Raw genomic sequence first — 14456 nt, forward strand, 5'->3', positions numbered from 1 at the left:
AGTATATAAAACGAAAAGCATAACTATACAGGGTGAAAAGTTAAAAGAAATCTTTCATGAAATATCAATGAATAAAAAGTTTTGGAGGAGCCCATGTCCTTTTGAACTCTCTGAAAGATGTAAGGTAAAGCCAGTGTGATTTAATTATTTGCAATTGTGATAGTCCAAATCAGTAACATGTAATTATGTTTAAAACATATACATACATGATTAATATATTAAATCATGACAGCCAAATAGTGTAATAATTTTGAGAACTGTCGGAACTAATAGCTTCTTCTACAAACCACAAAACAAAAGCGAACGTGCACTTTTTCAAAGCTCTTCATATTGATTATACTGTGCATTTGCCAATGAAAAATTCGATTCTTTTTTTTTTTTTAAGAAAAAATAAAAACGTGTAAAGAAAGTGAATAAGCGTGGTCTTACTTACTTGAAAAACTGGAATGGAAACACAAATATAAAAATTATCTTTTGGGAAGATCGTTGATTGACCATGTGTAATAATAAAAGGAACATGGTCCAGGTGTGGCTTAAGAAAAAATTCAAATAGTAATGTGAGGCAACATTTCGCCCCATGTTGCAGGGGTTCATCAGGGCTAAAAAAGATACAAACACTTAGATAAGGAAACTAAGTAAGCAAATAGATAACAAAAATAAAATTTAACTAAGATGTGTCTAATTATGATTTAAAACACGTGAAAATTTCTATAAAAATGAACAATGTAAATTAAAGAAAATAAAAAAAGATATTCAGTTAAACATTAAATTAAATAAGAATACCAAAAAGTTTTTAGGCAATTAATGAAAACGGAAATAAAAAAACGCCTTATTTCAGAATCCATTCATATTAATTCACAACATAAATCTGTCAATCATAAAGTTGATAAAGACTTTATCTCCCTGACCTACAAATATATCTTAAACCTCCTAATTCTTCTTTTACTCTATGTTATACATTTCAGAAGTTAACTGCTCATTTTTATAGGTATTTTCAATCATAATTAGGTCACACGTTAATTAAATTTTATTTTTGTTATCTATTTGTTTGTTACCTCATTTAAGTGTTGGTATCTTTTTTAGCCTGATGCCTGCAACGTGAAAACCTTGGCTCACATTACTATTGGATTTTTTCTTAAGCCACACCCAAACCACCTTCCTTTTATTAAAAATAATCTTTCTATGTTTAGTTTATGTATTCGAACAAAGTTCATTTGATTTTATAGAATTTTTTTACTAAACATTTTAAGACAGCCGAACTTGTATTAATTGTATTTAATAAGATTTTGAAGTATTATGAGGTAGATAAATAAATAAATGTCACACAAAAATTAAGAAAACTATTAAATACTAAAAGATGACAAGTTCATTAAGGAACAATACACAAGAAAAGAATATAAATGTTTCTTAAGTTATATAAATAAAAGGATATTAAAGGACGACACAGCTACAAGGTTATTTGAATCAAACAGGCATTAATAAGAAAGAAAATAACCCAGATGTTCATTTATAAAAAGTATTTTTGTTAATTTCGTTCACTGGTTGCTAGATAAAGTTTCTATCTAAATATCGCTTCATTCCACTGCTTAAGGACTCAATATACACTTGTTTATTCCAACTATTGCAGGAAGGAATGCCAACTATATCGTACATTTTACCTCCTTTTCTAGTAAAGAATTGAAGTCATGGTAATAGGTTCAAACCCATTACTTAAACCTCTACTAGATACCTAACTTGAGACATCCAATTTTTCATATGTTACTTGGGCCAGCCTATATAAATTATTGCTATCAGTCAAGAAAAAAAAATTTATTTATTTATAAGGCTTTGTCATAATGATTCCGAAAACATATTTTTCTTCTATCTTCAAATATGGATAAAACTTCTAATTGGCCACAATTTTGAATCTGAATGGTGGATAGCAATGTCGAGTTCCGAAGATTGTCTTGGAGTGACATGATTGGTTTGACAACAATTTTCTTCTAAAAAAAATCAATAAAACAAGAAAGAAAAATTAATCCACATCACCATGTAACTTCCTCATTGAAACAGCTCTAACAACTTCATCAATTATTAAATGACCGAAACTTTTGAAATAAAAAAAATAAATATGATGGATTCTTTCAACCGTCTCAATTATTGAGAAATAAAAACAATAACTAACATTGTTTTTCCTTTTTCCTATTCTCATGACTGCTAATTTTTTTAATTCATAAAGCTGTTTCTCCACCATTATCACTTATTCCATTGCATTGAATTAATATCTCAACCTAATCTTCGATCTCTTTCAGATTTTATCAAATTTACAAAGCCCCACACCACAAAAACCCTGAAGATGTTATTAGGAACACAAATAAGTTTCCACTATTCGTCAAAAATGACCTTATTAGGTTTTGTTGAAAATGTCAGATGTAAAACATAATATTGTATATTTGACCAATTAAGACATAAAAAAAATAGAAGAAACAGGACAGGAACCGCTGATGGCAAATATACATAAAAGAGAATTAATCTGGTTTGGCCATGCACAAAAAATACTGATCAATAGATACCCAAAACTTATATTGAAAACAAAAACTGAAAACGATCATGTGGATAACCAAGGAACAAGTGGAAGGACCTCATTTCAGATCTGGCAAGGAAGAAAGAAGCTGGCCACAGATAGAGAAGGTTTTAAGGAATAGATCAAGGCTCTCCCATACACTGTGAGGTATATGGAGGGTTGGTTGAAGAAGAAGATAAAGAACCCAGTGAAAGGCCGTAAGTGTACTAAGTTGCTCAAACCGAGTGAAACCATTACTGGAGCTCTCTAACAAATAAAATTAATGAGATTGAGCCGAGCACTCAAGGAAAAACATTATAATGCTCATCCACAAGATGTGACACCAGTCAAAACCTATTTAGAAACACTTAATTGACAAGTCACACCCCACCCGCCGTATTTACCAGACATTGCCCCTTGTGATTATCACTTGTTTCCATCAATGGAATGGAACATGGTCTGTCTGAGCATCGTTTTACATCAGGATAAAAAAAACTAGAACAATTCGTAGATAGTCTCAAAAGATGAACAGTTCTTCCAATATGATATCCAAATACTGCCAGAAAGATGAGAAAAAATAGTGGCTAGTGACAGACAATAATTTGAATGAAATCTAATGTACTTTTCTTTCACAATAGATACCTATTTTTTTATAGAAAACGGTAGAAATTTATGTAAACCCCTAATATCAACAGAAGCCTTGAGGTCGACAGAAGCTATTTAATTTTATTTATTATTTAATAATTAGCTAATTAATTGAAGAATGCATCTGCTAACTTTGACCTTCAAATATTTATTTTGTTTTAATCCTACTAATGGATAAAGATATTTACATCATAATTCTTCATCTCAATAATTTTATCTAAGTAAACTTATAGCTTGCATCAACTGAGCGGCATTAGCTTTTAATATATTTTTTTAAGCATTATATTATACGTCAGCTTTTATTAGATAATTTTTGCAGCTATATCTCAATGATAATATCTTAGTCTAGAATTTTATTACTTGTGTAACATGCAGCAAAGCAGAGCCAATGAATCTCTTTTCAAGTAAAAGAAAGGTTAACTTTTTGTTATCAAGGAATCAGAGCAACAGATAATAGAAAGCATAATATCTTTATGTGAAAGAGTAAAAGTGGCGCCCAAGGTCACGTTGCGAACTGCAGCACTATCATAACATTTCAGAATCCCAGAAGCCATTAAAATTTCTCAGTTTTTAGTTTGAGATTTTTTTTATCTACGATGATGATTTTTCTGGTAAATTTAGCCTTTTCTAACACGATCAAAAATTAATATAAATAATTTTTATAAGCTTTAAATTATGACCTGAATACAGAAAAAACTTTTTTTTCCGAGAAATATGTGAAATTAAAGTTAAGATGTAAATCAATATAAAAATGTTTTTCTGAGGCATCCATCCTTGGCAATTATAACATCATCATATATATGTCAAATAAATCACTGCAGCATAAATAATTCATCATGTCTAACAGAAAGAAATATTCCCCATAGCCACGATATAACCATAACCGACATAAGATTGTAGTGATCATTTGAAACCATTTTATTCAAGAGGGAGTAGAAAACACGTATAACACAATAATGGAAAAAAAATGTTAACCTGTACTACAACAAACACTGAAAATCAGAACCAAATTCAGCACTTGATAAGAAAGTTCGGTTTCTGATGATTATAAGTGCATGTGCATGTGATAGCATCAATGCACCAAGATTATGAGACCTGAACGTACCAGACAAATTGAATCACCTTGTGAAGTTAATGATGAAGATGTGAGGTGACTACTTCAGATACATTCCAATTGTTCCGCTGAGTTTTCACCTGAAAATGGATTAAGGCAGGTACACAGTTTTAAGAGGAATTTTCGAATTTGGTGTCTTATCTTAACCCAGAAGAGGTATAGTCCTGAGCATTTTGCTCATATTTAGAAATAAACGTCTATAGTTTCCTAATATTTCATCTGTTTTGTTTATACTTTTGTCTATCTTCCGCTAACCCTTTGATGTTGTTATTGCCGCTTGTTTATATTACTCCCTCTTTTACCTCCCTATCTATATTCAATTCATTTTTGCTCTGGCCTCCTCACAACAGTAAGACTAACCATTTCTCTCACTAGTATACTCCTAACGAAACATCCTTTTTTTCTCTATTGAGCATTTTGCTCACCTGGACAGCTCCATTTCTCTTTTTTAATTTATGAGCCCAGGCAAGATGTTCCAGACATCTATCCACTCATCCTATTCAGCAAGATCAGCATTAAAATTCAGGACAAAGAAAATTAGGAATGAAGAACAGGCAATAATTACCAGATTTTTGTCAACCTGCAGAGGATAGAATTAAATGCGGAAGATTCTGAGATGAGCCAAGATCAATGGATCAGATAATCAGAATTGGTTTTCTATCATTTGGAATTGGTTGTCAATTACAACCAATAAACTTTTATTGTATTATCATGTTATAATTTGTTATCAGTAACATTTTTGATAAACTGCTTTAAAACCTAATAAAGTAGCTGCAAGAAAAAGCTTTGGAGCAACCCATCAAAAAATGAATGTTTAATGCATAAATAAAAACAGCAGCAAAAACGTAATGCAAATCAATCCAAATTTTAAGTTGTGCAAAAAATACCAGTGTTTTAGATAATTATATTATATAAAAATGCTCTCAAGTCCTGCAAATTTTTATAAAAATAATAACTTTTTGCCATTGTAAAAAACTATCTTCATTAAAAATAACAAAATATAAAAGTATTTATCAACAACAATATAAAAAAATAATAAGTATAAGGAAGAATAATAAAATTAAAAGATAACATTAACCATTCCTATCTTACCAGTTTGGTGTTGGATAACCATAATTAAAAACAAATACTCAACAGCAAACCAATACAGGTTAAAACAAACCGTAAAACATTCGTGAACGACAAACATGCACAAATTGATGGTTTGTGAAACTGACAGTAATTAGAAACATTCACGACAAATTGTTGAGCCATGCAGTGAACACGGATCATGCAAAACATTTTTTCACGTTAAAATTGTCTAACTGACTCACCTTGTACTATGGCTCAATAGGATGATGTTTCTGTAATAAATAAAACATGACTGTCTGCAATTGTATTTAAGAAAATTTCTATTAGAAAAAAAAGAGTAATAAAACGATTTCAAAATTTTTGTCTTCTGATAAAATATGTATAAAATGAAAATGCATCCAATGCTATGAGCTCTTGCTATTTAAATGAATAAAACATTTGAAATGAATAAAACTTGAATAAAAACACTAAAAAGAGCTAAAAGTATCCATATAAATATATATAATAGTCTAAAAGAATTGGAAACCAAATATTACCTGTCTGTGTAGCTAAGAAAAACATTAATTTAGATACATATTTAAAATATTTACATAATTTTAGCACACACATGTATACATTTTTCCCGATATTTATGTTGTTTTTTAAATTGGTTATTTCCAAAGATGAACTAAGTAAGCATTTATGAGCCAAACAACTTGCGAAAGGTCCACGGACCATTCACTGAAAATTATTTTCACAATAAATCTCAAACGATTTAAGATCCATCAGAGAGTGCTAAAACTAACAATACATGAACCACCACAAAATTATTAGTTAAAAAAGTACCAATTTATTTTTTAAGGATATTGTAAATATAAATCTTTTACTATTCTTAATAAAGAATATTCATATTAAAATTGGTTAAAATGTTTCAGTACAACAGCGCTTCTCCTACACATAATGAAATAGAAACATAAGTTTGATTTCATGAATTAATAAATAATAGATTATTTACACAAGATGTTAAAAAATAAAAAAAATAGAAAAAACAATAAGGCAATCCAGATCAAAAATAAAACAAGCAGTGAATAATAAAACAGATAAAGAATCTGATCAATCATTATATAGATATAATAAACTTAAAATATATAAAAATAAAAAAAATAACAAGAGCAATGATAAAGTTATTTTAATAAACATAACATACTAAAAAAATCACAATTAATTGCAAATCAAATAAACAGAATATTATAACAATCAAAAAAGGTATCTGATAAAATTAGAAAAAAAAAATTGCAAAACTCAAAACATTAAACAATGAATAAGTGACTTCATTCTCATTATTGGTTAGTACCATGAGAACATTATCTAGTAAAAGTCCCCGGGATCTGTCCATTGGGTTTTGGTGTGGAAGGAGTAAAAGCATTTACTATAATAGTTTTTTGTTTGTATCTCAGAAACTAAAGGATATGGTGAAAAAATTATTCTTAATAAAACTGAAGTATATTAAATTTTCTAACAAAGTGGTTATTCAACTTTTTTTTTCCAAATCATGTAGTTTCTGAAACAAGGAGTATTTGGAAGTATATACAATGGTATATACTTCCAAATACTCCTTGTTGATGAATGACTTATGTTATGATGAAATACTTGTCGTTGTTGAATGAGCTTTGCTCACTCGGTTTCCAATTTCTGGGTATAAGCCTGCCATACCTATTTACCAAGGTACCAAGAAATTGGAATGTAATGCAAGGTTTATTATTTATTATTATTTATGAATGATTTATTATAACATTCATATTTAGTATTAATGGTAATCGCAGTTGACTAGAAAATTATTCAATGACCCTGAAACGTCACCAATTTTCATATGAATATTTTCAATAAAGAATAGTAATATCGAGAAGATTTTAGTTAAAGTATTTGATTAATCATTAAAATATTTATAAATCATGAACCTGAAAAATAATTTTATTTTGTATAATAAGATTATAAATGATATTCCCTAATAGCTTGATTTTTCTGTCCTAAAACATCTAATATCAACTAATGTGCCAGTTGCGAACAGTTCCTATTTATTAAAAGGATTTTCCGAATCACTTTACCACCGGTTCTGCCTTTCCGGTGATTGTATGTATTCCAGATCTGAAGGGGTTGATTGATAAGAAAATTATTTATGGAAATTATGCAATGCATTAAAGATTCGATAAATAATTTGTGAAGGGGGAAGGCTGAGAATATTATATAATATGGTGTGGTTAAGGATTAAGATTGTGGGATGAGATGGTTGATGAGATGAGACTGAAGATAATGAGGGTTACCATTTTGTATTTAGTTGGGTTGTTGATGAAATGCATGATTCTCTTACTTTAATAAGTAGCTCTGAAAATTATACGATACCCAAAAGGCAAGATCCGGAAACCGGAGGACCAATGTTGCGAATGGATTACAAATTCTAAAGGATTTTCCCTTTCCGGGGATTGTATGTATTCCAGATTTTATTTAGAGTTTCAAGTCCCATTCCTCGGATGCTTCCAGTGTACCACTCAGAGGCTGCAGAAGAGCAAGCATGTCCAGCTAAGTTAGCATCTTCGAGTGTGGCACTGGGAGCATCCAGTCAGGCGGCCGGCACCCCATCTCAGCACCAAAAACATGTGAACCATAAAGAAAGGCAGAACCGGCTTGTAAAGCAAAAGGGAAAATCCTTTATAATTTGGAGTCCGTTCGCAACAGTGCCTCAATCAGAAGTTATTAGATATATCATAAAACATTATTTAAGGATTTTTTTTTGTATAATACAATGGAGGGATAGCTAACCAAATTCCCACAAGTGAAGAAAAAAAAAATTAAAAATGAGTTAGAGGGAGAATATATTTAATAGAATATAGGATAGCGCACGAGAGGCTGTGATGTTCTCATGCTGGGTAAAAAAACATTGTAGAACTATTAGTACAAGAGCCCGATGAAAAAAAATCAATTATTTCACCCCAATTTTTGATTACTTTAATGAAAAATACGTATGAAAACCATTCAAAATTGATGAGTCTGCCAAGTATTATTATAGTATTTATACCCCGAGAGCTAATAGATATGTATGTGAGAAGCAGGTACTCTCAGGGTCAGAATGGGTGAACGCCCTTAAACTTAATATCAACTATGCACCTCTGCGTGGAGTCCCAGGAGCCAGTGGAGAGCAAGGAGAAGTTGGGCCCCTCTGTCGCAAATGCGGCAGAGAGTCTGAAACACCAGCTTATGTGCTGGGAAAGTGCCCCAACAACTCCCTCCTTATAACACGCCAGCACCACAGGGTCAAGGAAGAATTGATGAAGTTCCATGAAAGAAAAGACTTCACCTGCTTCGAGGAGGTCCATTGTGTTGACACCAACGGATCCTAAGATATGCAGATATTGTCGCATTTACAAAAATCGGAGGCACGGCTCTGGTTTTGGATCTGATGGTAAGATTTGAAAGTAATGACCTCGAACAGGAAGGTGGAGTGGAAAGGGAAAAAAGGAAATATATTAAAAATGCGTCCCTTTTCTTAAGGAAAAATTCCCCGAGACCTTCGAAGAGAGAGCTCGGCATGAGAGGCCTCTGGTTTGTATCTCGCGGAACAATACCAGATAGAACAAGGAGCTTCTAAGAAGGCCTAGGTGTTAGCATCGGGGATATTGCGATCTTAGCAGAAAATATTATTTTGGACTCCCTGGAGATCATACACCATCACCCTGCATGGGAATTAGCTCGGAGATTATTCATTGTTTTATTTATTTATTTTAATTTGTGGACTTGTCGATTGTGTGTTTTAACTTATTTATTCATTAAATTATTTTACTTTATTAGTACTATTTTTTTTTTTTAAAACATATTTATCCATTAAAGTGTTTCTTGTAACCGGCTTTTTATTATATTTTCCTTTGAATCTATGTGTTAGTCTTGTTCTCGTAGAATGTATTTATTTGTTTGTTTTTTGGTAAACTGATCTACTGCTGTGACTATTATTAATGGTCTGATCTCACATTGCAGTCTAATAGTGACTTTGTTTAGCGGGTCACTGGAGAGGATCTAGAAGGGGAATTCGGGAGAGTGAATTTGTTGATCGGGTGAATTAAAAATTGTGAAATGGTGAAATTGAAGAAACAGAAAATGGAAAGAAAAAAGGAATGAATTGAAATATTTGTATTGTGTATAGACTGAAATTTATTGTAAAAGGAAACTGATTCTTTCTATTTTATTATACCATGTAATTATATATGTCTGATTACGGATTGATTAGTATGCTGTGTATGTAGCAACCTGATGTATTTGATATATGAATAAAGTATTTCTCTCTTGTGTGTAAGAGGTCATTTTCAAGTATTAATACAAATTGGGGTCTGTTTCAAAATGATAAAAAAAAAAAATTGATTTTTCATTCGGAGTTGCCATATCTTTGAAACTAACAACAACACTAGAAATCCTAATAGAACACCATTTAGAGTAGAGTAAATTTGCCAACATATGAGACCAAATAGAGCGGTTAATGTTCCCAGGATATAGTTTTTCAAAAAGCAATATTTCATGATATATATTGTAATAATTAAAAAAATTATTTAAATGAAATAAAAAGAATTTTGATAGTATTAACTAATTTCATATATAAAAGATAGCTTGGATTCAAATTTAAAATTTTAATATAAATAGATAATAGAATTTTTAACATAATAGACTCTTTTCTCAGGCCGGGTTACTAGGTAATCAGAAACAGACGAGACTTTACTACTAATAACACTTAAACTTAATTAATAGCTATTTTACAAATTCCAGTTAGAAACAAAACTAACCAATCACACAATCTTCTTTCGATGATTGATGATTGTTGATATCTTCTTCTATGATGCTACTACGTCCAACTCTCATCAATGGCTTCCCCTCATTCCCACTTCTAGCTGACGGACGTCCTCTCACCAGGCCAGCCAATCAAGTGTGCTCGTTTCCTCTCTTAAGTGTGCTCGTTTCCTCTCTTCTATCTTCAATGTTCACTGGTCGATCCAAAAATAATCGATTGTAGTACAATCGCTCTGCTTTACTTGCTATGATCCACGATGTAAATAGTTTATTGATAATTGATACTTTCTTCCATTTCTTCTTTGATTATTCCTTTTCCATAATTACTGTATAGAAACAACAAAAGTTGAAAAATATCAATCCATGTTCTCAAACACAAAAACCCAATGAACACTTCGTAAGGACACGCGCCCCCATCTTCTTTGTTTTGAATTGTGTATTCATTTTAGACAATGAACACTGGTTAGCTTACTATTTATTAAGTTAAATACTACAAATATACATATTGGAATGAAAAATCACACAAAACCTACCAACAATCATTTATAGACAAAAAATAACGATTCACTCATAAAAGAGCATATTACAATATACTGAAAAATTAGTAGTTCGTTAATTTATTGTAGGAAATCTTTATCTCAGGAACCATTAGACGTACAGATGTCTGTCAGCACTCGAATTAAAGCTAGTTTAATGTGCTATAGAGTAGTTCATGAAGTTTATGTTCACAGGAGTAGTAGTTTTCATGATATTTGCCAAAATATATTAACAAGATGATAATTTATAATTGTTCAGACAAAATTTTGGTTTAAGAAAACCATTTTTTATACCTTAGGAATCATTGGACATACAGATATCTACCAATAATCAAATTAAAGATAGCTGAATTTACTATAAAGTAGTTTAAAACGTGTATCTTTATACGAGCAGTAGTTTTCATGATATTTACTTCATAGACATCTGTACGTCTCATGGTTTCTGACCATGAGGTGGTTAATCTCATCGATATCCCACAATATACACTAACTACTAATTTATAAACATCGTACATTTTTAATGAAATTTGCTTTAAAAAAAAAAAATATCTTAGGAAATATTGAATGTAAACACAGCTCTTTTAGAACCCATATTTTACTATAGTTTAAATTTACTCTAATTTAAATAAAGTTGTATTAGGTTTTCTAGTGTCGTAGGTAGTTTTAATGGAGCTCTGAATGAGAAATTAATTTTTTTTAACGTTTTGAAACATCGACCATTTTTTAATCCTCCTAACTATACTTGGCAGACTCATAAATTTTTATAAGTAATTAAACATAGTTTTCATTAAAGTAATCAAAAATTGGTGTGAAATAAATTATTTTTTCTTCTCTTGGGCTCTTGTACTGTATATTCTAATATGCTCTTTTTTAGTAAATAGTATATTTTGATGTATAAAGGGTTTTTAATATGTTTTATTTTATGTATCATTTTAATATTCATTTGTTTTGTTTATCCAAAAAGCAAGCTAACCAAGTTTCATTGTTTATAATAACTTTGTGATTCAAAAACAAAACCAAGATGGCGGTACGTTGAATGAAGGCCACGTTGAGCAGATTCAAATATCATAAAAACTATTTTAACTCGTCCCCTCATAATTGAAAATATAGAAAATTAGAGGAAAAATAGAAGTCAAGAAATAGTGCTAATGAATAATATTCAGAAAGTAAATCATTTGGAAAAATCCCTAACTGTTGTGCGACAATCGATGTTTACATGTAACCTCAAGGCAGGTTTTGGTTTTGGAGGGATCATGCATTGTGTGGACGAGCAAGAGAAAGGATGTCTTCAGGATGAGGAGGTTCTCATCAATTTTCTGTCAAGAAGGAAGCCATTTTGGACGCTAGGACAGAACAATAAGAAAAAAGAAAACACCAAGGATCATCAAAGGAAGATCATGAACTTGGTTAGTTTTGTTATAACTAAATTTGAATACATTGTAAAATAGATATTAATTTAAATTAAGAGAAATCATTGTAAGTGTCTGTATTCTGATTGTCTAGCAACAACACGCCCTGAGATTAAGAGTCTTTTTATATAATAAAATTATATTATCCAATTAGTATTAAAGTTTCTAATTTGAACCCAAGTATCTCTTATATTTGAAGAAAGTTAAAAAACGATTCAAATTCTTTTTATTTTATTTTTAATATTTTAAAATTATTACAATATACAATGACAAAAATAATTGTTTTTCATAATACTTTATATTATCTCATAGTAGTCTACCATAGCTTACAATTAATAATATAATCCAACCCTAGTTTACAATTTTTTTTTTGTATCTTGTTTTTAATCCTGATTAGACTCAGCAAACTAGGACGACGAAACATTGATTTATAATAAATAATTTTTATACTATTTTGAGCTACCTTTTATGACTGCCACCTGGATCATCTTCCATAAGTAATTATATAAGATCAATTGAAGTTATTGTTTAATTAATATAAGTCACAAGTTATTACTTCAACCTCATAATAAAAATAATAAAATATATAGTGTAATTTATAATAATAAATCATTGAGAGAAACATGTGCCTCAAAAGTAAGTCTCATTCAAAATACTCTACCATCGAATTACAGGACCATTAAATCGCTGGCTCAGAAATGGATAGAAGCGACTATAAATTATAGCCTATATTTTGAGGAATAGTCATAATGGGAGACTAAATATTCATATTAAAAGGTAAAAATCATATAATTTTATTTATGTCCAAAAAATATTCCACCCTCCTCGGTAATATATCTAAACATTAATAAAATTATTCCTAAGAAGTTAATCAAAATATTGCGTGATTTTGAAACCCTGATAATGAAATATTATTATTCTTAACTTTAAAAACATTTAGCTACACTATTTAATTTAATTATTTAAAATAGACTAATTAAAGATTTATATAGTTCAAAATAAGAAGGAAATGTGCTCTTTATGAAGCAAATAGTGTTCGAAAGATTCTGTAGAAGTTACTTTTAAAGAAAAAAGATGCACTACCAAATATATATATAAAAAAGAAGGTATTTATATATTTATATGTTTACAGATTCAAAGAAGATATATATAATAAAAAAATAAAATAAATATTATATACACTACTGTAATGTAATGAATTTATCTTCCGAAAGCCCAAGCAATATAGCACCAGAGAAGAGAAAAATATAAGTTACCTGAGAAGGCGAGTAATATAAGTCGGCCAATTGTCAGGAAACATGACGAGAAAGAAACCGATAGAGATCAATATTATACCAGCCAGTTTCATATCCATAAATGTAGCTCCGTAGAGGACAACATCCAAGGCTAAAAATGTAAATATTGTTATTAATTTTTTGTAAAACACCAAAAGGATCAGAATAAAGCTAAACACAAATAGATAAATTAAAAAGGAATATACTATCATGAAGAATCAACAATAATACAAAAAGTGAATAAAAAAAATAGATGCAACTCGCTTCCATGAAACTTAAGTTACGTAACTAGCTCACTTGATTAAGTTATTTAACTATAAAGCCATAGAAATAAAGGTTTCAGAATCTAATAAAAGGAGGTAGTTATACCTTAATTTGATATCAAATTTTAAACTCGATAGTCTGACATTTGTTATTATATTATGTTCGGTAATCTGATAAGCTTAAGTGTATAGGTAACCTGAGGATGTCCCATTGAACCTGTCTGAAATCGGGCTAGTCTCAAGGCAAATATGTATGGCAACCACGAGGAGCCAAATATCAGCATGGCATACATGTATGCCATCAGTAACGAATGGGTTAAAGAAATGACCGAAGTTATAAAATGATCTATATAGTTTCAATTGATGATTAACTTTTTTGAGTCTACTGAAAAAAATGATATTTAGCAGTTGTATTATCTTTCCCTAATGAAAATATACAGTAAGAAAATAATTACTACAAATGGCCTAACTAAGAAATGTACCGATCTTTAAATCTAACGAGGAACTGGGATGGTCTTAAAATATTAACTGTGACTGATAGTAAATATATTATATCCAAATGATAAAAAAGTAAAAGAATATATTTTTATAATAGAAAGTAAGAAATATAAATACTTAATGATACTCACCAGCAGAAACTGGAACCGCAGTAATAAGGCCTAAGGTAATGAACAGGTCATACGTCCAAGCTACACTGAAGTTGCCCAAAAGGTTAGCAACTGAAAACATAAACTTATTTTATTATAAAAGGTTTCGATTCAGATTTAGGAATTATACATTACATAAATAATTATAA

General features: G+C 30.1%; 1 protein-coding gene across 7 annotated transcripts in view; it reads right to left on the reverse strand.

The window, feature by feature from the left end:
• The window catches only part of LOC106684320 (solute carrier family 35 member F3), a 60832-nt gene that overhangs the window by 17396 nt on the left and 28980 nt on the right, over nucleotides 1-14456 (reverse strand). For 4 of the 7 annotated variants that reach the window (XM_067051017.1, XM_067051016.1, XM_067051019.1 and 1 more), the window contains 3 exons: nucleotides 14290-14379; nucleotides 13380-13509; nucleotides 5615-5644 (listed from right to left, as the gene is read on the reverse strand). In XM_067051017.1, the coding sequence (XP_066907118.1) occupies nucleotides 5615-5644; nucleotides 13380-13509; nucleotides 14290-14379 (250 nt within the window). Of the gene's footprint in view, nucleotides 1-5614; nucleotides 5645-13375; nucleotides 13510-14289; nucleotides 14380-14456 lie in introns of those variants that run through there. The other 3 variants (XM_067051018.1, XM_067051020.1, XM_067051021.1) reach the window with 2 other exon arrangements.

This window comes from Halyomorpha halys, unplaced genomic scaffold (assembly GCF_000696795.3).
Source record: "Halyomorpha halys isolate HHAL.00 unplaced genomic scaffold, Hhal_1.1 Scaffold570.1, whole genome shotgun sequence".
Classification (NCBI taxonomy): Eukaryota; Metazoa; Arthropoda; class Insecta; order Hemiptera; family Pentatomidae; genus Halyomorpha; species Halyomorpha halys.